The sequence below is a fragment of the Xiphophorus maculatus genome, chromosome 23, assembly GCF_002775205.1.
Source record: "Xiphophorus maculatus strain JP 163 A chromosome 23, X_maculatus-5.0-male, whole genome shotgun sequence".
Taxonomy (NCBI): domain Eukaryota; kingdom Metazoa; phylum Chordata; class Actinopteri; order Cyprinodontiformes; family Poeciliidae; genus Xiphophorus; species Xiphophorus maculatus.
In genome coordinates, this window is record NC_036465.1 from 31801458 (window position 1) to 31826042 (window position 24585).

At 38.2% G+C, this 24585-nt stretch overlaps 2 protein-coding genes across 5 annotated transcripts in view; both read right to left on the reverse strand.

Annotated features, from left to right (window-relative positions):
* Positions 1-2389, reverse strand: part of enpp6 (ectonucleotide pyrophosphatase/phosphodiesterase 6) — a 38278-nt gene extending 35889 nt beyond the window's left edge. For all 3 annotated transcript variants that reach the window (XM_023328885.1, XM_023328884.1, XM_023328886.1), the window contains exon 1: positions 2067-2389. In XM_023328885.1, the coding sequence (XP_023184653.1) occupies positions 2067-2319 (253 nt within the window). In that variant the 5' untranslated portion in view covers positions 2320-2389. The remainder of the gene's footprint in view (positions 1-2066) is intronic.
* Positions 2390-6813: 4424 nt separating this feature from the next.
* On the reverse strand, positions 6814-23208 carry LOC102228156 (storkhead-box protein 2-like). Of its 2 annotated transcripts, XM_023328772.1 has the most exons (4): positions 22299-23208; positions 20255-20407; positions 11772-14154; positions 6814-10048 (listed from the first exon to the last, which is right to left on the reverse strand). In XM_023328772.1, the coding sequence occupies exons 1-4, from the start codon at positions 22636-22638 to the stop codon at positions 9844-9846; spliced, it is 3081 nt and encodes a 1026-aa protein (XP_023184540.1). In that variant the 5' UTR covers positions 22639-23208; the 3' UTR covers positions 6814-9843. The 2 variants fall into 2 exon arrangements, with proteins under 2 accessions (XP_023184540.1, XP_023184541.1); XM_023328773.1 differs by lacking the exon at positions 20255-20407.
* Positions 23209-24585: the final 1377 nt, after the last annotated feature.

A 24585-nucleotide genomic window follows, 5' to 3' on the forward strand; every position in this document is an offset into this window, starting at 1 on the left:
GACGGTGTTTTGTAGGATTGTGTATGGAAGTAAATAAGTGTCACTAAGAGTTGAGTTAAAAATGGCCCTGAAATTTTAATGTTGTATGTTTGTGCTTACCTTTTCAGTATTCAGGATACTTTTTTAACCTAAAGAGAAGTTCAAACTGCTTTAATTTAATCCTGGTTCTGGCAGATTGTATGATATTCTCGCCTACGCTGACCGTAAGAACATCTTTTTGTCATGGGTCAGAGGTAAACCTCCTTCCAAAACATCTTGGCACAAACTCATCATGGAACTTTTTCCTTTGGAATACTTAACCTGCTCTCTTCATTGTGCAAAGGGACAATTTTTGTGTATTTGGATTCCGTTTCACAAATTCTACTGTTGCATCCATACTAAACAGCATTATCATGGATTAACAGTGAATGTAAATACAGCTCTGGAAGAAATTAAGAAGTCACTGCACTGAACCCCATTGAAAACCTCATGGTTATTCCACCAAATATTGATTCCTGAACTCTTCCTGAGTTAAGACATTAGTATTGTTGTTTCTAAATGAATATGAACTTGTTTTCTTTGAGGTCTGAATGCACTGCATCTTTTTTTGGTTTTTGACCATTTCTCATTTTCTGCAAATAAATTTTAAAAAATTGCTTGATACTTCAGAGACATGTTGTGAGTAGTACAAAGAATAAAAGAACAATGTTCATTTTATTCAAAAATATATCTATAAAAAGAAAAGTCAGAGAAACAGATCCTTTTAAGTGGTCTCTGTATATGTATGTATTTGTGTTCCACCCTGTCTTAACTGTGAAGATCTATGTTGTGCTGAGCCTAGGTTTTGTTTTGCCTGTTCTGTTCTAAAAAGGAAATAAAAAATATAATAAAAGACTCAAAAAAGGGCATTTGGGGGTTCCAGGATAAAACCAGTAGGAGTTAAAGCCTTATCCGCATGTTTACTGCTGCTCCCTAGAATTTCAAAAAGTAGAATGGGGAGGCAGATCCTTTAGGTATCAGGCTCCTCTCTCCTGTGGAATCAGCTGTCGTCTACTTTTAAAACTAGGCTTAAAACTTTTTTTTCATAAAGTCAGTAGATACGCTGCCATAGGTTTAGGGTACTGGAGGACAAACTGACCATTTTTCTCACTTTCCTCTTCTACTCTTCAATTTGCATTATTTTGTGCTATTTCAATTGTTAAGTTTTTATTTTCTCTCAGTTATTTTTCTTTCCATAGAAGCTGCAGCTGCTGAAGATTTCTTCTTTTTTTTTTCCTGTCCACTACAAGCATGCTCAGCAAATAAGTTACTCAATGCAATCTGCTGAGTTTCCTTAGTTAGAAACTTTTAAATTTACTTTGACTAATTAACTGAGCATACTGTGCTGTTTGATAACTAGAATAAATTGGAATGTATGTGTGAATGAATTGAAAAGATTTTTTTTTTAAGTTTTTTTTTGCAAATTGCCTTGAATTGGCGCTATATAAATGAACTGAATGTTTGAAAAAGCTGTATCGAAAAAAAGCATTGATCTGTTTAACAGCACTTGAGAATTTTTTTTTTAAAAATATCAAAACTTAAGATCAAAATTATTATCCCGAATTAGAAACTTTAACTGTATATATACACCTATATATGCACCTGCTTCATATACTCACAACAAGAAGAAGATGATTTGATACATATGAAGAAAGTTTGATAGACAGTTCTCAAAATAATGTTTACTCGTCACTGAATATTGTCAAATATCTTTAGACTACTCAACTATTTGCTGGACAACTTGTCTGCACTGTTGTCTATGAGGAGCATATAAACTCCATAGTCAAGAATAATTATTAGTGATTGTCAAAGTTTCAAAGGCCAAAGTCCTTTTTGAGTATGGATAACAGATACTATGCCTCTCAGTCTGCTACAGATTGCTTAAAATCTATGTTAAAGTATTATCATTGCTGGGACTTAAATAATTTCACAACAGATTATAGTTGTGTTAAATCAAAATTTACACTACCACAAAGGCATTTAGGCTGTACAGGAAAAACGATGCTTATTTAACTTATAATATGATACCAAACGGTTTGATAGCTTACCTGTCATTAAGGAATAGTAATTTGGGAATGACAGACTCGGAAAATCTGGAGTCATGTAGTCCACCTTCACTCCTCTCTCCACGAGCTCGCGAAACCCCGGAAGTTTATGTAGTTCATCTATATAGTCATAACGAAAGCCGTCGAGCAAAAACACAAGTAACGGGCGGGCAGCGAGACCCGGTTGTAGCGCTTTAAATAGAAGTAGCAGAAAAAAGCACATATGGGAGAAACACGAGATTTGTCTCGTGGCCATATTAGGGCCTAGTTCGGAATCGTTTCACCAAATACCTACGATGAATGTGGCCTGGAGCGTTCTAACAGGCACACTATGGTGGGTGTGGTTACACGAAGCTGAAGTTGGTTTCCCGATTGCAGCTCCCGATTTGGGAAATGGCTAAAGGGCGATTCCATCTAATTTTTCACGACCTTCAGCATCTTTTATCTACTCTAGTTAAAAAATTACAACAGCTAGACTCTTCAAACCTGGACTAGATTATTGTCAATTAATAGCAGAATATTTAAAACCAAGTTTGTGATTTGTGAAACATTTATCTGATTTGTGAAACTTCAATAAAAGGCAATGTCACTTAATTTTTTCACTGACTTAATCTTTTATGACAGAAAACAAAAACCTAAAACTGGATATATCAGCAAAACTAATGGAAATTTCACTCCTTTCACTCAAACTGGACACAGGCTGACCTGTTTGGATATTTAAATCAACCCTCTGTGAGGACTTATGTTTCTTTGCAGAGTTTTTCATTAAAGTAGAAGTCAAGATTAAAACCCACCGCGATAGTGGGTGTGCAGCTCTATGGTATAAACTGTAGTTGCGCGTTGAGCGTGCGGTGAGAATGATTTATATTTGTGAACAAAGAATTATATGCGGTGTTCTGACTATCAGTGCTACGGGACTGAAGTGGAAGCTTAGGCGTTATGCTTAGCATTGGAACAATTTATATACACGACGAAACCACAAGAAGATCACTTCCTTCATCTGAATGCAGTTTAAAATGAAAAGCTATAGATGTATGACCTAATCCTTTTATTATATCCTACCTGTTAAAAATATTTTAAATACAGAGGCGTTTATAAGAATAACACAGTATCAGACTTGGGAAACAGGTTTTTACTGAAATTAAATTAAACACAGACAAATACAGATCACCGCAAAAAAAAAAATTGCGCATTAATACGTTGTATGTCTGTTATCAGCAGCAGCGCAGCCACAATGTGTCCACCGAACTGCGCATGTCACTGAAATGATAGGATATGATTAATATTATACACTGATATTACATGGCTATTACACAGCTAACCATACCCTAACCCACAGAGTATCGCTACTAACATCTATTTAGCAAAGTTTAATAATAATAAAAAAAGAGTGAAATTAAACTAAAATATTTTAAAATATAGGGACAAAGTAGTCCAAAAAACAATGTATTTTGTCCTGATTAACCGCCAAATAATAACTTGTTTATAGTAGTAACGACTTTGCAGACGGCAAACTAAAGCCATAAATATATTTACAAGCTGCCTGTCATGTAAAGTAAACACATGAAGTAATACAGCAGCTTAATGAAAGCCATGTATAAAATAAATTAAACAAAGCTTACCGTAATCTTCGATGAAATAAAACACATGAAACGATACTTCCACAGGAGGATGTAGCCTATTTATAAGAAATCTTTTTTTTTTTTTTTTTTTTTGCCATTTTAACAAAATAGTAAACGATTATTAAGGAACCCAGTAGAGCATACTTTGTTAGCATTAAGTAGCATGTATGTAAACACTGTGTTTCATTGAAATATAATTAGACACTGTTTACAAAGTACTTACAAATATTATTGAAATGTATTTATCATGAGATAACCTATTTGAAAATATTGCCAAAAGTACAACTTCAGAAAAGTATTGTTTGTATATATTTGTGATATATTTTTAAAGATTTAAATATAAAATATAAATTTTTACAAATACATGCAAAGTGTATTTTTAAAAGGATTATCCAAAGTATAATTTTAGTAACATAATTAATTAGAATTTAAAGCATATTTTAGAAAAAATACACTTTTAGAAAGAGTACCAACATAAATTTTTAAAAAGAGTATTGGGAGTATGTTTTTCAAAATGTATTTATTTTATATTTTTAATATAATCTTAAGTATATCCATTTGACAACATACTGAAAATGTATTTCAGAAAAATATTTGATATATACTCAAATATATTGGGAGTTTTTTCACCAGAGACCTTCCAAAGCATCAGAGGGATAATTATTCAAATATTTCAGTCAGGTGAAGACTACAAAAGAATTTACAAGGAATTAAATATACTATGGAAAACGGTGAAGTCTCATCGTCAAATGGAGAAAATATGGCAGAACATTGACATTAAGAACAGGTCGTCTGTCCAAAATTGATTAGATGAGAAGAAAACTGGTCAGGCTGGCAAAAAGCCAACAGCAACACTAAAGGAACTGCAAGAATTTCTAGAAAATACTGGCCATGTAGTACATGTGACAACAATCTCCTGTCTTCTTCATATGTCTGGGCAATGGGGTAGGGAGGCAAGATGGAAGTATTATCTTAAAAAAGAAAAACATCCAACGCCCTTAGTTTTGCAAAAAGACATCTGAAGTTTCCCAAATGCATGTGGGAAGATGTGTTATGGTCTAATGAAACCAAGGTTGAACTTTTTGGACATGATTCCAAAAGGTACATTTGGCGCAAAAACACTTCTCATTACCAAAAGAACACCATACCTACAGTGAAGCATGGTGGTGGCAGCATCATGCTTTGGGGCTGCTTTTCTTCAGCTGGAACTGGGACCTCAGTCAGGGTGGAGGGAATTATGAACAAAACCTTCGGCCTTCCATTAGAAAGCTGAAGATGAAAAGGAACTTTATCTTTCAGCATGACAGTGACCCAAAGAACACATCTAAATCAACTAATGAATGGCTTCACCGGAGTAAGATCGAGGCTTTGGAATGCCAGCCACAGTCCACACCTGAATCCCACCGAACATCTGTGGGTGGTCTGAGGAGGGCTGTACACAGACAATGCCCTCACAAGCTGTCAAATTTGGAGAAGTTTTGCAAAGATATTAAAGCCAAAGGTGCTGCAACAAAGTATTAGTCTAATGGTGTGCATATTTATGCAATCATATTTTTATTTTATATTTTCCCTTGTGGTTGACAGTGCCATCCTGTATGCTGTGGTGTGCTGGGGCAGCAGGCTGAAGGTGGAGGTGGAGGACACCAGCAGACTGAACAGACTTATCCACAAGGCCAGCAGACTGTGGTGTCAGAGAGAAGGATCCTGTCCAACATGCAGGCCATCTTGGACAATGAGTTTCATCCACTTCATGCTGGCCAGATACAGGAGCACCTTCAGTCAGAGACTCATTGTACTAAAGTGCACCACAGAGCGACACAGGAAATCATTTCTACCTGTACAATGCCCAAGTCTGAGTAACTTTAAACTAATTTTCTCTGCACTCACATTATTTATAGATTAACATATTTCCATGTGCATGCTTGTTTTATTTATTTATTTATATTCAGTCATATTGAACTACTTATACTACATACTTGGGTATATACTGTGTATATTTGATAAACTTTGTCTCTTATTATATTTGACAAATATAATTGGTTATATTTGTATTATTAATATTTAACACCTTACATGGAGTAGCTTGTCAACTAATAAGCAATTTTCCTTGGGGATCAATAAAGTATATTCTATTCTATTTAACAGTTTCATTTTTTTCAATTGCATTGCACAAGTTATAGGTCACATTAAAGGTGGAAAAGTTGTGACATTATTTGTCTTGCTGTCATTTATTTACATAAAGATTACCTGGCATTTAAACAAGGGTGTGTAGACTTTTTATATCCACTGTATATTAATTTAAAACAAAACTACCTAATATCAAAACATCTTGCAATGATTGAAACAGCAACAGATACTCTAATAAAATGACTTAACAGTAGCTTCACAATTGAATGATAGTACCTATCAGGAGTACACATGGACATGGATGTCAGTGGTTTCAATTCCATATTAAAACCAATAAAGTTTTATAACAGAGAGTAGATGAACTTTAGCGCAATTTCTCTCTTCCACACAAAATTACACAGAGGCTCAAATATATACATACATCCTATTTGAGGAAAGTGCTTTCAATTCTTCTAGAGAAAAAATACTTATGGTATCCATCAACAATTTGTGGCTGCTTCCCTGACAGACACCTTTAAAAAGCCCATATGCTGACAAAATCATGATTTCAAAATGGTAGCTGATAATCTATCATGGTGACTCTCTCTACTTCCCAAGCTTTTAAACTTTTAGCTTAATAGCTTTTAGCTAAAATCTCTATTTAAGGAGAGCTCATTGCTCTCATTGATGACAACAAAACTCATTGCAACAAAAAAAAACTTTTCTCCAGCAGGCTTTTAGCTAGTTTAAGTGATCAGCTGCAGATTATAGTCTTGAGTAAAAGATGCTGACTTTTGCAGATAAAGTTTGCAAATGACACAATCGCAGTTAATTATACCTTACCAACCTGTGCAACTAATGTTTTTTTTTGTTATTAATTGGCAGATGTTTATTCCATCTTGGTAAAACAATTGTTCAAATAAAACATTAAATGTTGGAAAAATGAATGACATTCATGTTTTTGATAAGTCTAGGTACTGTTGCTCTTTTAAACAAACCTTGATGTCCAAGAAATGAAAGCCTTTTTTCACCTAATGATTTATTCGGTATTAGCATTTTTAGTAGTTAGCCACTGTCACAGAGGCAATGGTATAAATCCTGTGGGGGAAAATGCATTCTGTATTGTGCTGCATAAACCTTTAAGTACATGGATGAGATATATTTATAGCACCATTGATTCAAGAATTACACAAGATAACACCTTGTTGGAGTAGCTCTGTTACATTCCTTATGGGTTTTTTTTGTTTGTTTTTTTACATACTCTTTCCCTTATTTTCTGTTGAAAACCAGGCTTTCTGGAGTCTTTCCCTATGTTTTTAAATGTTATCCAGCAGGAAGAATTTTTGCTTGTACTTTTTAGTTTTGGGCAGTTGCAATGACGTGTAATTATAGCAGTAAAAGGCACTTCTTTTTACAACAGAGAAACAAATCGACAGCTCAAAAGCTTGAATACTACTTAAACTAAGACCCCAAATCTCAGATGAATTAAATAGATGATGAAGACACAGAGCAGGAGCAAAGTGGAGAGAAAGAAAAGGAGGAAATACAAACAATCTCTTCTATTGATCATCACAGCTGGGGGTATGAGATCTCTGACAAATAAAATATATGAAGTTCAAATGCTGAAATGGACTCACACAGGGTGGAAATGCGGTGTTATGTGTTTTGCTGAGAAGTTGCTTTAGAATCACATCCCCGAATTCAGTGTTTTCTGCTTTTAACTATAAAAGCTGTCTGAGAATTGAAAAGAGCCAGTAAAAGGAAACGAGGTAAATTAGCTGTGCTGGTTAACAGCTGATGTAATCCACAAACATGCTGCTGGGAAAATCATCTCAGACAGCTCAGACATTGCTGTAACTTAGGTCCATATTTATCAACTTCCAGTAGTTTAAGGACTAGGAGTTCCCTTTTGATAGAATTGTTGGTTATTCTGAGCTATCTTGGAAGTTATGCTGCTGGACCACCTTGCCTCACTCAGTTAAAATATCCTACTATTCTCCAGTTCTGCATTATATCTCCTTTTAACTTTATCTCAATGTTTTTGCTTTTCATGGAAGCTAAGCTCACCTGTTCTATTTGGCTGTCACCTTCCTGAAGGAAACTACCAGCTGAGCTACTGCTGCCACCTACTTTATGTTCCCTTGCTATAGCTGACACATATTTCTCTGCCTATCTCTATTCATTCTTGTTCATACAGCAGTTGCAGAAGCTAAGTATGAGCAGGCTCTGTTTTCCACTCTTTAAATTTTACTACAAGCTCATATGCTTACAAGTGTTTCTCCAAGATCATTGTTTTTGTGTTTTATGCATCTCTATCTTCTCAAACCATCAGCCAGTCATAGCCAATGGCTGCTTCCATTGGCTATGATTATGAAAGATGGTCACTGAAAGTTTCTTGCTGTAAAAATACTGTGGGGTGACTGTGCAATACACTTAACCCCAAGTTGCTTACCAAACTGTGGTGTATGTGTGTGGGAATGGGTAAAGCTCTTTCAGTGGGTAAAATGAATGGAAAAGCGCTATACAAGTTTAGTTCATTTAACATTTAAAACAGGAGGTCTCCACTGTTGCTGCATGGATTCTCAGTATGAGGGATTGCTGCAAAGTTAACAACGCAATTGTTAAGTTTGGATGGTTGTTTGCAACCCAAACAACTGTCACTAACTACTTATTCATGAGAGATGAGTGCTTCAAAGTCAGTGATTCGAAGCAACCAACTGGGTTTCCTTAGAAAGCTCTTTCCCACCGATTTTGATTAGAAATTGAACTTAACTGGGTGACTTATTAGCTGGTATGAAACTGTACATTTTATGCATATAAAATGTTTGATATGTCTTCCTTTTGAAGAGTGCCTCCAGAGAATATTTGAGTAAATAGGCACTATTTAAATAAATTGAAATGCCTTATTAATTTAATGTCTCATTTTCTTAAAGTAGGGAATTACTTACAACACACAAGCGGTCATCAATGTATAACATCCATTTTTCAATTCACAGTGGAAATAAAATAGAACTAAATACTAAGGCTTGCTTTTAATCATCTGACTCCACCTCCTTCCTGAATATTGTTGTAATAAATGTGTTACAGGTTCTGTTACTAGATAGTTATCTAGTACAGTTTTTAAATAGATTAAAAAGTGCTTGGGGAAAAAAATCCTTTACTGATTACTTATTTGTCTATGACAATAATGCACCTAATTCCACACATTTTCGTTGGGCTTTAAACATCTAATTTATAAGCTTTTTTCTATGGAAGCTTTGTTTAAGAAGCACCAAATTGGCAGAAGTAAAAATTGTCTTTAACATTCTCTTTACCAAAAAATAGTTTTGAAGGCAATAAAACCACAAATTTGTCACATTTTAAAAAGCTGTAAAAATTACTTTCTAATACTTTCAACCCTAGAAGACTTGTCACATTTATCTGAAAAAGTGTAAGATCAACAAGTTGTCAGTTTTACAGAAAATCTTGAAATAAGACTTGTGAATGTTAAATTACCACAAATATACCAATGTGTGAAAAATCTTTTTTTTTTCTTGCTGTCTTGCCTTAAAGGGTGTCTGCAAGTGGCTAATATGACACCAGAGCTGAAAAAGCCAACTAAATAGAATGCATCAGTAACAGTACTCAGCAGAGGTACAGCTCTCATTTGTGTAGCACCAGCAGAAGGAGATACACTGATTGGGAGAAACAGAAATGAGACTGAAAAAAACCCCCAAACAAACCTGAGATTACAGATAATACATATTATTGACACACACATGCCTCAACCAAAATATATGATTAAAAAAAATGCTAGAGCACTAGTGTGTAAAAGACCGAATCCAACAAGTGGGTTACAGTTCATTTGTGCATGTCTTTGTTGATGCCTGCACATTTTCATATCTGCAAGACAGAGAAAGAACTGTTCGAGACTCTTTTTCCCACGGTTGATCTATCACAGCTTCCCTAGTTCAGTCTGTCAGTTTCATGGTGTAGCAGTCAGATGGAGCGGTTCTAGGATTTTCTGTCCGTTTTCACTGACTTTGTGCTTCACTCAGCCCTTAGTTCTGATACTAGACGCTGGTGATTGACGCAAGGCAGGTAGTGGGCTTCTGTAGTTTCTCCTGTTGAGTGGTGGCAGATTCTGAAATAGCATGGAAGGAAAAAGGAGGACCGCTGCCAGTTGTGGTGCTGAGGTGTCCAGGACTCAGGGCTACGTTTTGACGTCTGTTACTTTCAACTATTGAAGAGGTGTTTGATGCTAAGCTCTCTCTTGTTCTGAAAAGACAGACACAAAACATGAAAAGATTCCCCTAATGAGATTGGTAGCTATTTTTGCCAGTACAACAAATTTGCAGTTTTAACAAGAGTTAATACGCAGTATATTTAAAGGGGTAGTGTTTGTATGTAGTTTGTATGTAGTGGGTAGTGGGTATGTGTTTTCTAGGCACAATCAAGTAACTGTGTTACCTTCAGTTGTTATGAAATTGCTATATGCATCAAGTATGACTTAAGACATTTAACTTCATAATTTAAATGTGCTTTAGTCTCTTAAAAATGTTCATTCTGAAACGGCACCTTCAGGAAGTTATCACAACATCACTAGTCTATTAAGCCTTTGACGTTTTAACCTGAGTTGCACTAAGAAGTGGCTTATAAATAGCTCATTAGATGCATAGTTCTACCCAGTGTTTGCTGGCTAGTCTGAAGGATTTGAGTGGGGGAGTCGAGGCTCTATATTGTTGAAGCCTGCATCTTGGAAACTGCAGCTCTGAGGACGAGCTGCCTCTCAAAGGGAGCTACAGCCACCCAGGAGTTTTGCACAGTTGAATGGCTGTCATGTTCATTCAAAGATTCCTCAAACATGCATGAAACAATCAAGACAACATGCCAGGTATGTTTTAGATGATTATTACATGATGCTCAAAAATGTCGAGTTTACATAATAATATTCCTATAAGGAAATTTAAAAAGACACAAAGATAGAGTGTAGAGGTGTGCCGATCGATCAGCCACCTATCATAATCGGCCGATTTCCGTGAAAAAGTGTATGATCGGTGATTGCATCACATTTATCTCACTTCGCAGCCTGCATGTGTAGCAATCTCTTCTTTCCTTCACACTGCGCAAGCGCACGACAACAAATCCTGTCGTGTGGAACTATAATGCTCTGAGAGTGAATGGGGAAGTTTGCGTGTTGCGGCGGAAAATTACATCGGGAGTGAAGCACGTCAAAATGCATTAACATAACGAATCTAATATGGCATTTAAAAAACAAGCAAGTTTGGCTTTATCGAAGCTCAATGCAGGAAAAAAATAACATCCGGAGCGGCCAGATAGCAGGTAAAGCAGCGCACAACTACCAACACTCACCCGGATTAGCATGACAGTCAGAAAGCTAAACAAATAATCCGAAAAATAATTAAAGTCTTCGAACTGGCGGTGTATGACGCTGGGATCTGCTCTCGTTCTTGGACCAACGCTACGCGCTACTGATAGTAATATTTCACAGACGCCCCTCAAGCTCCACCAGACAGTGAACTCTCACATCGAACGTCTGCTTAAAACTACAGCATGTAACTTTAAAAAAAAAAGAAAAATAGATTTTAAATATGTATTAAAATATGTCTATTATGTCTAAATTAGGGGAATTTATTGCCAGATAATTTTTCCATTTTGCCAGATAACACAGTATCATTTCTACCTAAAACAAAAAATTAACAGCCATTCTAAGCAGTTTTAGGTGATCGGCAGTGATCGGCCTCATGGATGATCGATATCTGAATCGATAGCAAAAAACCTGTTCTAAGAGTCCTTAAAAGAGTGTGTACAAATCTGTTAGGAAAGGAGACTACATAAAACTGTTTAATAAACTAACAGAAATAATATTAAAGTAATAAGGAATAGGGTTGATTTAATAAATACTTTAACATTTGCAGACAAATGCAAAAAATATATTTAAAAAAATTCTGCAAGAAAGCATTAATACCAATGCTCTCACCGTGGTGAATTGAATCCACTGTCAACTGTAACAGAGCTGGAGTCCATACTGTCAAGTCTAGCAGAGTGGACTGAATGCTGGCTCTGGCGGGGCTCTGAATGGTTTCCTTGAACACCAGAGAAAGTAAGAGTTCTTTCAAATCTCATTTGTAAATCCCTTGCCTTCTCTCTCTCCAACAGCCACTGCATGGTCCCTATTCCACATTCTTCCACCTCAGAAACACTTCCTTTAGGTTTTTCCAATCCTTTTTGAACTTTAGTCCCTTCATCTTCAAGTTCCTCATCATCCGAGACATTGTAGTAGTCAAAAGAGTTCTCTGCAGCACTAGATGTGGCCTCCACTCCCTGTTTGGGAACAGACAAAGTTGTTATAAGTGGTTTAGGAGCATCAAATCCTTTGTGGGAATCAAGAGCGTCACAGGATGAAGATAGAGTAATGGAGGCAAGAACTGTAGGTTTCCTCAAGGAGCTATAGCCAGGCAGCGAGAGGCTGGGAGGCGGCTTGAAGAGCGTATCTTTACTAAAAATTTCCTTGTGTTTCTCCTGGCCAGCAGAGGCACTGTGGGATGGTTGTCCATTTGAAATTGCAGGGTCAGGGTTAGACAGAGGTATTGGAGGTAGGCTTCCACCTTTAGGTCCAACATTTGACAAATCCTCATTTGAGGGGCTGGAAGTCTGTCTCTCCGTTTGCCTGTCAGTAATGTTTGCTATTAATCCACTGTGGCTGTTTTTGCCTTGAATTCCTAATATAATTGTTGTTGTAAGAGCAATTTCAGAGTTACCAGTACACTGAAAATAATCCTCAGAGGGGTTGGAGGCAGATAGAGGTTTGGGTGAGTATGTTGGTAAACTGTCCTTGCTCTTAATCTTCTCATAATTTCTGGCACCATCCAAACCAGCAGAATCGGCTGCAATCTTAGATGAAGGTGGTGTGGTTCGAGTGTAGTGAGATGAGCTTTGATTAGCTCGTAGAGTGCAATCATCAGTAAAATAATGACTGCGGTCATCATAATAGTCAGGTGGTGGTCCAATCAAGCCAGCATCTAGCTGCCCTTTAGAATTGTCCATAGATCTAGAACGTTCCTTAGCCTTGCTACTGCGTTCATTTCTTGATTTTCTCTCCTGAGTGTGAGAGTGTGAGCGGTGGACTTTGGAATAATGAGTTGATGGACCATGGCTTGGCTCAGGGAAAGGCATTTCCATGCGGCGCTTGGCTAGCTCACCAGATACATCCCATTCTGGTGTGACAGGCAAATGAGATGAGTCAAGGATGTTGGGAATGCTGTGTGCAAGGTGATGTCGAGCTCGTTGACGCTCCACAGCCAGAGCTTGCTCTCTTGGTGATCGTGCAAGTGAGGAAGAGTAACCTCTATAATCTTTGTCAGCTAGCTCTAAATGGATACCATCAGTTGTTTCAAAGCGGAATGCCCTTGTCTTACTCTGTGAGCGACTAAGTTTGGATTGAGATTGCTTTCTGTGCCTACTCCCACTTCTTCTACTTCTGGAGCTCTGATGTGCTGATGATGCTTTGCTCCTCTGAGTGCGTTCTTCTTCAAGTCTTTTCATAACTGCTGTATGTCGGGCCAGATTTTCCACCGTAAGGTCAGGGTTGATTCTACGTATAATTTCCATTTCTACGTGACGGGGCAAGTGGTTGGGTTCCTCTTCGTCATGGAGTGGCCACTCCTCAGGGGGAAACTGTGCAGAGAAGGTAGCTAACTGCTTGGCCTTATCCTTCTTAAAACTCAGACGAAACAACTTCAAACCAAACTTTCTCCCACCTGTAGCACTGCCCAGCGTTTGTTTGTCTAGATCCCCAGATCCTCCTCCTGGATGTCCTCCAACAGGCCCTCCTCGGTGCTTGATGAGGGTGTCTGTCTTAAACGGAATTCCCAGGGAACTACGGTTCTTTTCTGAGTTGCCAGCTGCTTGCTGAGAAGGTGTTTGTGGGGAGTACTGTGATGAGTATGCGTCTCTGTGTTCTTTCGGAGACCGTCGCTGAAGTGTAGTGTGGTGGCTGGGTGGATCATCTGCACGATAACCACTGCTGTAAAAAAAATCATCACCTCCTGCACAGTGGCTTTGGTTGGACTTTGTGTGTGTGCAATCTAGAAACCCCCCTGAATTGGATGGTGTTATGGTTCCAGAAAGAGGAGAGATGCATTGAGTTTGCTGATGCCGCTGTTGTTTCTGATGCAGGTATCTGTCAGATGTTCGCTCATCTAAATGGTACCACTTTGAGCTAGTTCGAATAAGACTTGGGGTGATAAAGTAGGTTTGAGGAGTTACAATGAAATATCCATCGGGTGTTGGGTAAATTTTACGCTCCCGGACCAGTAAGCTAAGTGTGTGGTGCAGGGCTTCCTCTGTTGGTGTAGGAACACCTAAGAAAATATCAGAAAAGTTACAGAATTAAAAATATGTTTTAAATTCATTAAAAGACCCAATACAACCAACAACATTGCTACGCAATAAAATATTTTCCATTTCCTCAACTTTTGATGAATTTGTACAAGGATTTCCCCTTGTGCATTATAGGTCTGACAGGCTACCAGAATATACTTGCCCCTACACTGTCCACACCACTTCATGTTAGCCTCACACACTGTTGCCTGGTAATACACCTCCAAGCTTTTGTACCTTGGTGCATACCGCCTGTGCCACCATTCATTTTATTAATTTTATTTAATTTATTTTAACAGTACTTTTTTACATTATTACCCTCACATTTCTGCAGATATATAAGGGTATCTTTTCATGGGACAACACTGACAAAATGACAAAATGAAAAGTAGTCTGTGTGCAGCTTATATAACAGTGTAAATTTATTCTTCTGGCAAAATAACTCTATATACAGCCATTATATGGCTGTATATATAAGCAACAAAAGTGAGTACACCCCTAAAAGACGACACCTCTAAATGTCCAAACTGAGTACTGCTTGTCATTTTTCCTCCAAAATGTCAAATGACTAGTTAGTGTTACTAGGTCTTATGTGTGCATAGGAAGCAGGTGTGTTAAATTTTGTAGTACAGCTCTCCAGCTCTCACACTCTCTCATACTGATCAGTGAAAGTTCCAGCATGGCGCCTCATGGTAAAGAACTCATGGTCAAACTCAGAACAGACCTCGAGTTGGTCGTCCAAAGAAGCTGAGTGCACGTGCTCAGCATCACATCCAAATGCTGTCTTTGAAAGACAGGCGCAGAAGTGCTGTCAGCATTGCTGCAGAGATTGAAGAGGTGGGAGGTCAGCTTATCAGTACTCAGACCAAATGCCACACTCTACATGAGATTAGTATGCATGGCTGTCACCCTAGAAGGAAACCTCTTCTGAAGTCTGTACTCAAGAAAGCCCTCAAACAGTTTGCTGAAGACATGTCAACAAAGGACATGGAATACTGGAACCAGGTCCTATGGTCTGACGAGACCAAGATCAGTTTTTTTTGGTTCAGATGGTCTCCAGCATGTGTGGCAGCTGTCAGGTGAGAAGTACAAAGATAAGTGTGTGATGCCTACAATTAATCGTGGTGAGAATGCCATGGTCTGGGGCTGCATAAGTGCAGCAGGTGTACTCATGGTGCACTATATTTCATTCACTCCAATATGTACTGTGAGAGACTGGAGCATTCCGTCTGGAAACTGGATCACAGGGCAGCGTTTCAGCATGATAACGACCCCAAACACACCTCTGAGATGACCACTGCTTTATTGAAGAGGCTGAAGGTGAATTACTGACCAAGCATATCTTCAGACCTAAACCCAATAGAACATCTTTGGGACATCCTCAAGAGGAAGATGGAGGAGCACCAAGTCTTGAATATCTGCCACCTCCATGATGTCATCACGGAGGACTGGAAAAGCATTCAGTAACATCCTGTGAATCTCTGGTAAACTCCAAGCCCAGGAGAATTAAGGTAGTTTTGGTAAATAATACTGGCCACATAAAATATTGACACTTAAGGAACTTTCACTAAGGGGTGTTCTCACTTTTGATGCACATTGTTTAGATATTAATGGCTGTATATAGTGTTATTTTGAGGGAAGAATAAATTTACACTGTTATATAAACTGCATACAGACTGCTTTTCATTGTGTCAAAGTGTCATTTTGTTAGTGTTGTCGCATGAAAATATATACTTGAATATCTGCAGAAATGTGAGGAGTGTACTCACTTTTGTGACACACTGTAATATATATATATACACTGCCTGGTCAAAAAAAAAGTCGCCACCTGGATTTAACTAAGCAAATAAGTACAAGCCTCCTATTGGATAAGTACTACATAGGCGATTATATTTCAGCTGGCAACAAGTTATTTAATCCCAGCTGATGCAATGAGTAACTCCTCATTTCTTAAACAACCATGGCAAAAGACAGATCCTGTGGTCATGGAAAAGACGTTAGTCTGTTTAAGAAGGGTCAAATCATTGGCATGCATCAAGCAGAGAAAACATCTAAGGAGATTGCAGAAACTACTAGAATTGGGTTAAGAACTGTCCAACGCATCATTAAAAACTGGAAGGATGGTGGGGAACCATCGTCTTCCAGGAAGAAATGTGGTCGGAAAAAAATCCTGAATGATCTGTGATCGGCGATTACTTAAACGTTTGGTCAAATCAAATCGAAGAAAAACAACAGCAGAACTCAGGAGTATGTTTAATTGTGAACGCAAAAGCATTTCCACATGCACAATGCGAAGGGAACTCAAGGGGTTGGGATTGAACAGCTGTGTAGCCGTAAGAAAACCTCTAATCAGTAAGGCTAACCAGAAAAAAAGGCTTCAGTTTGCTAGGGAGCATAAAGATTGGACTCTGGAGGAATGGAAGAGGGTCATGTGGTCTGATGAGTCCAGATTTACCCTGTTCCAGAGTGATGGGCGCATCAGGGTAAGAAGAGAGGCAGGTGAAGTGATGCACCCATCATGCCTAGTGCCTACTGTACAAGTCTGTGGGGGCAGTGCTATGATCTGGGGTTGCTGCAGTTGGTCAGGTCTAGGTTCAGCAACATTGTGTGCCCAAAGAATGAGGTCAGCTGACTACCTGAATATACTGAATGACCAGGTTATTCCATCAATGGATTTTGCCTTCCCAAATGGAACGGGCATATCCCAAGATGACAATGCCAGGATTCATCGGGCTCACATTGTGAAAGAGTGGTTCAGGGAGCATGAGACATCTTTTTTACACATGGATTGGCCACCACAGAGTCCAGACCTTAACCCCATTGAGAATCTTTGGGATGTGCTGGAGAAGGCTTTGCGCAGTGGTCAGACTCTCCCATCATCAATACAAGATCTTGGTGAAAGATTAATGCAACACTGGATGGAAATAAATCTTGTGACACTGCAGAAGCTTATTGAAACAATGCCACAGCGAATGCAGGCTGTAATCAAAGCTAAAGGCGGTCCAACAAAATATTAGAGAGTGTGACCATTTTTTGGTGGCAACTTTGTTTTGGCCAGGCAGTGTATATATACTGTATATATATTAGTGACGTGCGGTGAGGTTCACAGCTGGTGAGGCACTGACTTAATCATAATCATATTTACCAATATCGGCCCACTGCATTTTATTGATTACATAAGGAAGTTTTGCGCATGCGGACAACGCTGGAGGGCCAAAAGACTATTCTTTTACATGGAAGAATGTAAAAGAATACATTAAAATAATGTATTCTTTTAAAATAAGAATAAAATAATTCCGTTAACTCAATCAAACTTGGACATGCAGATATTATTAATTTCGTGCTCCACAGCAAAGGGAAAAACCCTTAAAGTACAACTCGAAACCACTTCTTTCTCGCCCTCTGTTTCAGCACAGCTACACACAGACTCGTTGCCATATCGACTGACAACAACGCCACAAAAAAAAAAAAAACACTAATATTTCTCACACAAAGAGCAGAACATTCAGTCTGTTGCAGTAGTATGGTTTTAGGCTTAATGTTTATTTTGCGATTATTAATAAGTAATTGCTGTGGTAATAAGAGAAAACTATAAATATATCGCTGCACTTGACTTTACTGTATGGCTAGCTCGTTAGTACTGTCTCACTCTGCAGTTGTGGAGTCACAATGTCGGGGATCATGAGTGCCCCCTGCCATGACACAAGAGAACTGCATGCCTCACCTCGAATCTGTTCTCTGCCATTTATGATCGCTCCTCAGCACATTACATACACAGTTGGTGACAAAAAAACACTGCATATTATATACATAAGCGAAATTATAGAAAATCAGTTTATACATTAAATGTTTTTTAGCCATTTTATTGGCAGCGTACAGACAGGACGAACATGCTCTCATAGAATGGCAGCCAGTGAAATTAGCGAGAGGTTGATCAATCCCAGGTGAGGCTCAGGTCATACTTATATTGCTATTTTCACCCGGTTGTTTGTACTGTAAAGTAACTATTTTTCATTTAGCTTAACCAATTTTGATTTTGTTTTCTTCAAAATCGCAAAATTTTCTTATTTTCCCATTCAAATGCTTGGAAGCGCAGCTGGTGAAGCAGCAGCGACCTCAGCCTCACCTGGGATTGATCAACCTCTCGCTAAGTTCACTGGCTGCCATTCTATGAGAGCATTTTCCTCCTGTCTGTATGTCGCCAATAAAATGGTTAAAATACATTTAATGTATGAACTGATTTTTCATAATTTAGCTTATGTACAGTACAGACCAAAAGTTTGGACACACCTTTTAATTCAATGAGTTTCCTTTATTTTCATGACTATTGACATTGTAGATTCACACTGAAGGCATCAAAACTATGAATAACCCTTGTGGAAATATGCACTAAACAAAAAAGTGTAAAACAACTGAAAATACCCCTTATATTCTAGTTTCTTCAAAGTAGCAACCTTTTGCTGTGATTACTGCTTTGCACACACTCTGCATTTTCTTGATGAGCTTCAAGAGGTAGTCACCTGAAATGGTTTTCACTTCATAGGTGTGCCCTGTCAGGTTAATAAGTGGGATTTCTTGCCTTATAAATAGTCATGAAAATAAAGAAAACCCATTGAATTAGAAAGGTGTGTCCAAACTTTTGGTCTGTACTGTATATAATGTGCAGTGTTTTTTGTCACCAACTGTGTATGTAATGTGCTGAGGAGCGATCATAAATGGCAGAGAACAGATTCGAGGTGAGGCATGCAGTTCTCTTGCCTCATGGCAGGGGGCGCTCATGATCCCAGACATTGTGACTCCACAACTGCAGAGTAAGAGACAGTACTAACGAGCTAGACAAACAGTAAAGTGAAGTGCAGCGATATATTTATAGTTTTCTCTTATTACCACAGCAATTACTTATTAATAATCGCAAAATAAACATTAAGCCTAAATCCATACTACTGCAACAGACTGAATGTTCTGCTCTTTGTGTGGGAAATATTTTAGTGTTTTATTAGGGCCGTTGTTGTCAGTTGGCATGGCAACGAGTCTGCATAGAGTGGCCAAAGATATATATCATTGGCGAGAAAGACGTGGTTTTTAGTTGTGCTTCAACGGTTTTTCCCTTTGCTGTGGAGCACAGCACAAAATTAACAATATCTAAATTTCCAAGTTTCATTGAGTTAACAGAATTATTCTACCGTGGCAGCACGGCTATGGATGGCATGTAAAAGAATAGTCTTTTTGCCCTCCAGCGTTGTCCGCATATATATATATATATATATATATATATATATATATATATATATATATATACTGTATATACAAATACAGTATATATAAAACACATTCTCACTCCCCACTCGTCATATATTGACGAGTTGGGACAATTTCTGACCATGCGTCGCATATTGAAGCGAAGGGTACCCCCTTCGCGTCAATATGCGACGACTTGGGCAGGGTCCTTCAGCGTCACATGTTGACGATTTGGGAAGGTTACGTGTTTTACGTGGATTATTAACGCGAAGGGTTCTCGCAACCGCTGCCGAACCTTCAAAACCCGACGATTTGGTTAGGTTTAGGGCAAAAATCACAGTAAGGCATAGGGTAAAACCCCTCACGTCACATATTGACGCGAAAGTGGTACCCCGCGTGTCAATATGTGATGAGGACGGACCGTCCCATGCGTCAATATATGACGACTTGGGAGTGAGAATGGGTTGCAAATACACATACATAAGCATGTATATATGTGCATTTGTAAGACAATTTGTAAGAGAGAGTGTTTTGCTATGTATGCTCAGGATTGGGAATTAAATTAGAAGATCTATGGCTGTCTTTCGATAGACAGCTGTGCTTGCAATGAATCTATCAATGAATGGAATTTTAATACATTTCTAAATGTTTTACAAAGTTAAAATCTTCATCAATCAAGTTAATGTTTGTTATCCATTGTTTTGTTGATTTTTCTATAAAGTAAAATGACTGAACATTCTAGAAGATTTGGTTCCATAGTTTTGCTGTTAATGCCTTAACCAAGTGTAAATTGAATAATCAAGATAGATGCCAGTGAATTGTGTTGGCTGGCTCTTGTGTTACCTGGAAAACATGTCTGCAGGTGTTCTGTTAGAGCCTCTTGAGTGACAGTCTTGTGGGCAGAATTCATAGCAGAAACAGCCAATAATAAAACTTCTCCCAGTGGGATGAACTGCGACTGGCTTATAGGGGACATACTGATGGGAGAGACATCACCTGGAAAGGGAGCCACGTCATTAATTTTGAGTGACTAAGATTAACAAAATTAGGTACAAAGTATTCTTTTTTTCTGTCCCAAAATGTAAATATTACGAGACTGTGACATGCCCCTGACTTTTAAATACATCAATATTTGAGGCATGTTGCATACTACCTATTGCGAAAAAAACTTTAAACTTGACCTTTCTGCTTTGACTTACTTAGGAAAAAGGAACTTTGCTTTTCACAAAAATCAGATGTGAAAGCACACAGCTGTGAGACGTGTTTTCTCTCCGTATAAGTTGCTGACAAAATGGAGCGTTGTACAAAGTGTGTCTCATGGTGAAGATATAAAAAGCATGCTTTAACTATGTAAGATCGCTCTCAGACTCTGGGAGATTTCAAGGACCTGTTTTGAGCTTCTTGAATAAATTAAGACAAAATGTACATTTCTGTTGTCTGATTGATCACTTCTTAATAGAGAACTTCTATGACATAACCTTAATATATTTGTAATTTCATCATTATATGTAGTATGTGTTGTGACATACTCCAGTGAGACTTGCTTGTAACCACTTTTATGTTCCTGAGGTGCTAATATAAAACTGATTTTTACATTTTTGTAAAAGTTGCATATTGTAGCTTCAAGTGAAAACTTGGCAATTTTTTAATTTATTTCCAAACACGCAGTTTTCAAAACTGAGAATTATTAAACCCTCACAGAAAAATAAACAAACAGTGAACACAGGCCCCAAAAATTGACTGGAAAGGAAAACAATGTAGCATTTATTATAATTATAATTTCAGAACATGATAATGCAATGTGTAAAAATATATTAAAAGAACTGTGGTTCAGCATTTCTTGGTCTGAAATCAATACTTGTATTGGAGGAATGACGTCTCCTACCAACAGGGGCGCCATATGGGGGGGAAAGTTAGGAAAATTCCAAGGGTCCTTGACCAAAAGGGGGCCCTCCCACAAAAACGTTGTTTTTTTTTCTTATAGAAATACAAAAAAAATGGGGACCCTGTCAATTACAAGACCCTCCTGGTTCTGATTGGTTGTTTTTGGTCAGAATGGTGCATTATTTTAGACAGCAGTAGTAGCTCAGGGAGGAGATAGAGATTGATCTTTTCACAGATTATCTGTTTCATAGCAAACTGTCGTGACATGGTGGCAGCTTTAACAAATATGAATTTTTTTTTATTTTTTTAATTAAAGTTATATTCTGCAGCTTGAACAAAATGCAGCAATATAGGATTTTTTGAGACGTCTGGATTGCTTCATGTATATTTTGCACATTGCCTGTGACTGTTGCTGGTGGGGTGAGACATTTCACAGAGCAAAAACTACTAATAAAAAAAATTAAGAAACCTATTTGCATACAGTATGTGGACTGTTGCATGTAAAATTTGCTAGTGTATGTTGTGCTAGTATCAGTATTGGACCAACGAAAACAAGGCAGTTGCAAGCCTTTAAAATTGTGACGCTTTATATGGGTCAGATATACTTAAAAAATTGTAACAGCAGCTGCAAAGGGGAAGCCCAATTAAATTTTTTGTCAATGTGCCCAAGATTTCTTGCGGCGCCCCTGCCTACCAACTTGCCTAAAATAAGGAATATGACCTATGTACTATGAGATCCTGCAGGGTAGTCTGAGGCTGCTATCTTTTCAAAAATTCTAGCTAAATGAGATCCAAATAGCTGCTCAATACATTCTCTAAATGCATTGATTTCAACATATAAAAACAATTGTCATTTTACAAGTATGTGTGAGCAGTTTTTGTTTGACGTTGTGCATGAAATCCTGCAATGCCATGAAAATAGTTAATTATTCTTCCTTAAGAATTAAGAAAATATGTCTGAATTGACCTGAATAAACAACCCAGGAGAGTGTGTAGGCCTTACCCAAGCATTTGATGGTGAAGCCCCGCGGAGGGTTAAGAGATCTCCGCATCCATCCCTCTCTTAGCACCTCCAGATGGTCTTCTTTTCCCTGGATCAGTAGCACGTGTTCATCTATCCATCCCAGGAAGAAGGTCTCCGACACAGCTTCAGTAATCCGCTGGTTCCATATATGCTGCTGAGAGTTTTCTGCTTTAAAATCGGCAAAAATCTCATAACCAGTGTGGTGTCTCGGAAGCTCGTCGCTCTCTGACACACCAGCTGCAGCTGATGCCTCAGCACCTCCATCTCTGGCCAGTACAATAGCCAGAGAATGGGGAGCAATCTGCAGGAAAGATTCCATTGACAGTACGGCCTTCTAGCTGATTACTGACTCGATTATAGCCATCAGTTTTGTTAATTTCAAACACATTTAGATAAGCTGGAAAGCAAAAACTCCAAATTTGCCGGCAATGCGGCTAAGCTCTGCAGTAACCGCATTGCCCACAATTATTTTAAAAAAACGGTGCTTGCCTAAAATCTGCCTTTTTAAGGTTACATAAAAGTCATTTCTGGTCCCACTCTGAGCGCAGCCTGTCAGGCCGTGAACGTGTGTTCAGTGAAGAACTGCTTTCGAACGCAACCACGACATGACATTGGCACATATACCAAACAGGCTCATTGTTAGGTCACAAACTAGCTAGCTAAATGCTAACGTGATGTTAGTTCACCCAGGCAACAGATGCGCGAGCTGCCCTCCACAGCAGCCAGTGGTGTGGGACGCCTCTTTGTTCTACCCCTCGTGAGGTGCAAAGCAGCCAGATGTCCAGTCGCTGTGCAGCAAAGTCCTCCTCTGGCGACCGGGCAGCTTCAAGACCGACACCATAGCTGGATGCAGGAGTCTCATCCAGATACAACGAAAGCAAACGTCATTACGAAGTTGCGTCACCACAGCGTCATCTCAGAGTATGTGAAGCCTATTACGATTTGTAAAGAAAAATATGTATAATTTCGCTGTCATACTATAAGATATTAGATTAAAATATAATTTCTTGGTATTTTACATTCTACTTGTTGTAGATTATGTATCGTTTAGATCAGGGATACCTGCAACTGTTAGATGCATCTATATGGAGGGAAAATAGTCTCAAAATACCTGTGCGTGCGTAATACTGGATTTGTAATCCGTGTAAGCATTTTTGTGTGTAACTATGGATAGTTGTATCTGTGAAACATGATTTGTAAACCGTAAAAAGAACATTTGTGCGTAATTTGTAAATATGTGGTAACATAAAAGTACCACATATTTAATTTTACAAATATAGAAATTAACATGTAATTTCTATATTAGGAGAAATTGCAATATCTACACACATTTTTTAACCACAACCTCACAAATCTGATAACTACGAATTCAAACCTTCTCCTATGCCTACAAATGATAAATAAGTACGTATGAGTCGCCTGATACACAGACAAAACTGCATTTATGCACTGATCCGGTTACTAGTGCACTAGGATTTTTGAGAATCATTTCATGCGTTACATCTTTTTTTCTCGGAATCTAGTGTTTTCATCCTCTGAAGGTTTTGTCGCTGTGCTTGTGCCGAAGTGGCAAAGACGTTGTTTCGCTGTAAAACGGAATATTTCAGTACTTTTTTATAGTACTCCAAAATTGTTTATAGACATATTGTGCATTTTTGAACGGCACAGATGAGATTACATGTTTTAAAAAATGACCTTGTGGTAGGGGCGCCATATAGGGGGAAAAAGAAAGGACAATTCCAAAGGCCCTTGACCAACAGGGTGCCCTCCCACAAAAACGTTTTATTTATTTATTTATTTATTTTCTTATCCGGGGAGACTTACTGTGGAAACGATTATGGGTCTTACTTCCGGCGCCAACCGGAAGTAGCAGTATTTCATTGTAATTTGTAGGGTTTTGCTGATCTGTATTCATGATAGAAGTTATATCTCTCTTTTCGGTTACTGTACAATATTTAGTAAAACTTGTTTACGGACACACCGTCTGCTATCAGAGAGCTGCTCAGTACAGTACAGAGGATAGTAATTGTGAGTTTAATCACGGGGAGCTACAGGAACACAGCGTTAAGTTTTGTAACGGAATGACCGTGAGTTAGGAGAGCTGCTAGCAGCTTGTTTCTCTGAAGAACTGACAGTAATAAAGAAGAGAAAAGCAGCGAAGCGGAGCTGCAGTTTTGTGCCGACAGTATAAAACAGCAGAACTACATAATATTATAACAACACAAAACAGAGTAAGAAGACCTCGTTTATTTATTATTTTACAATT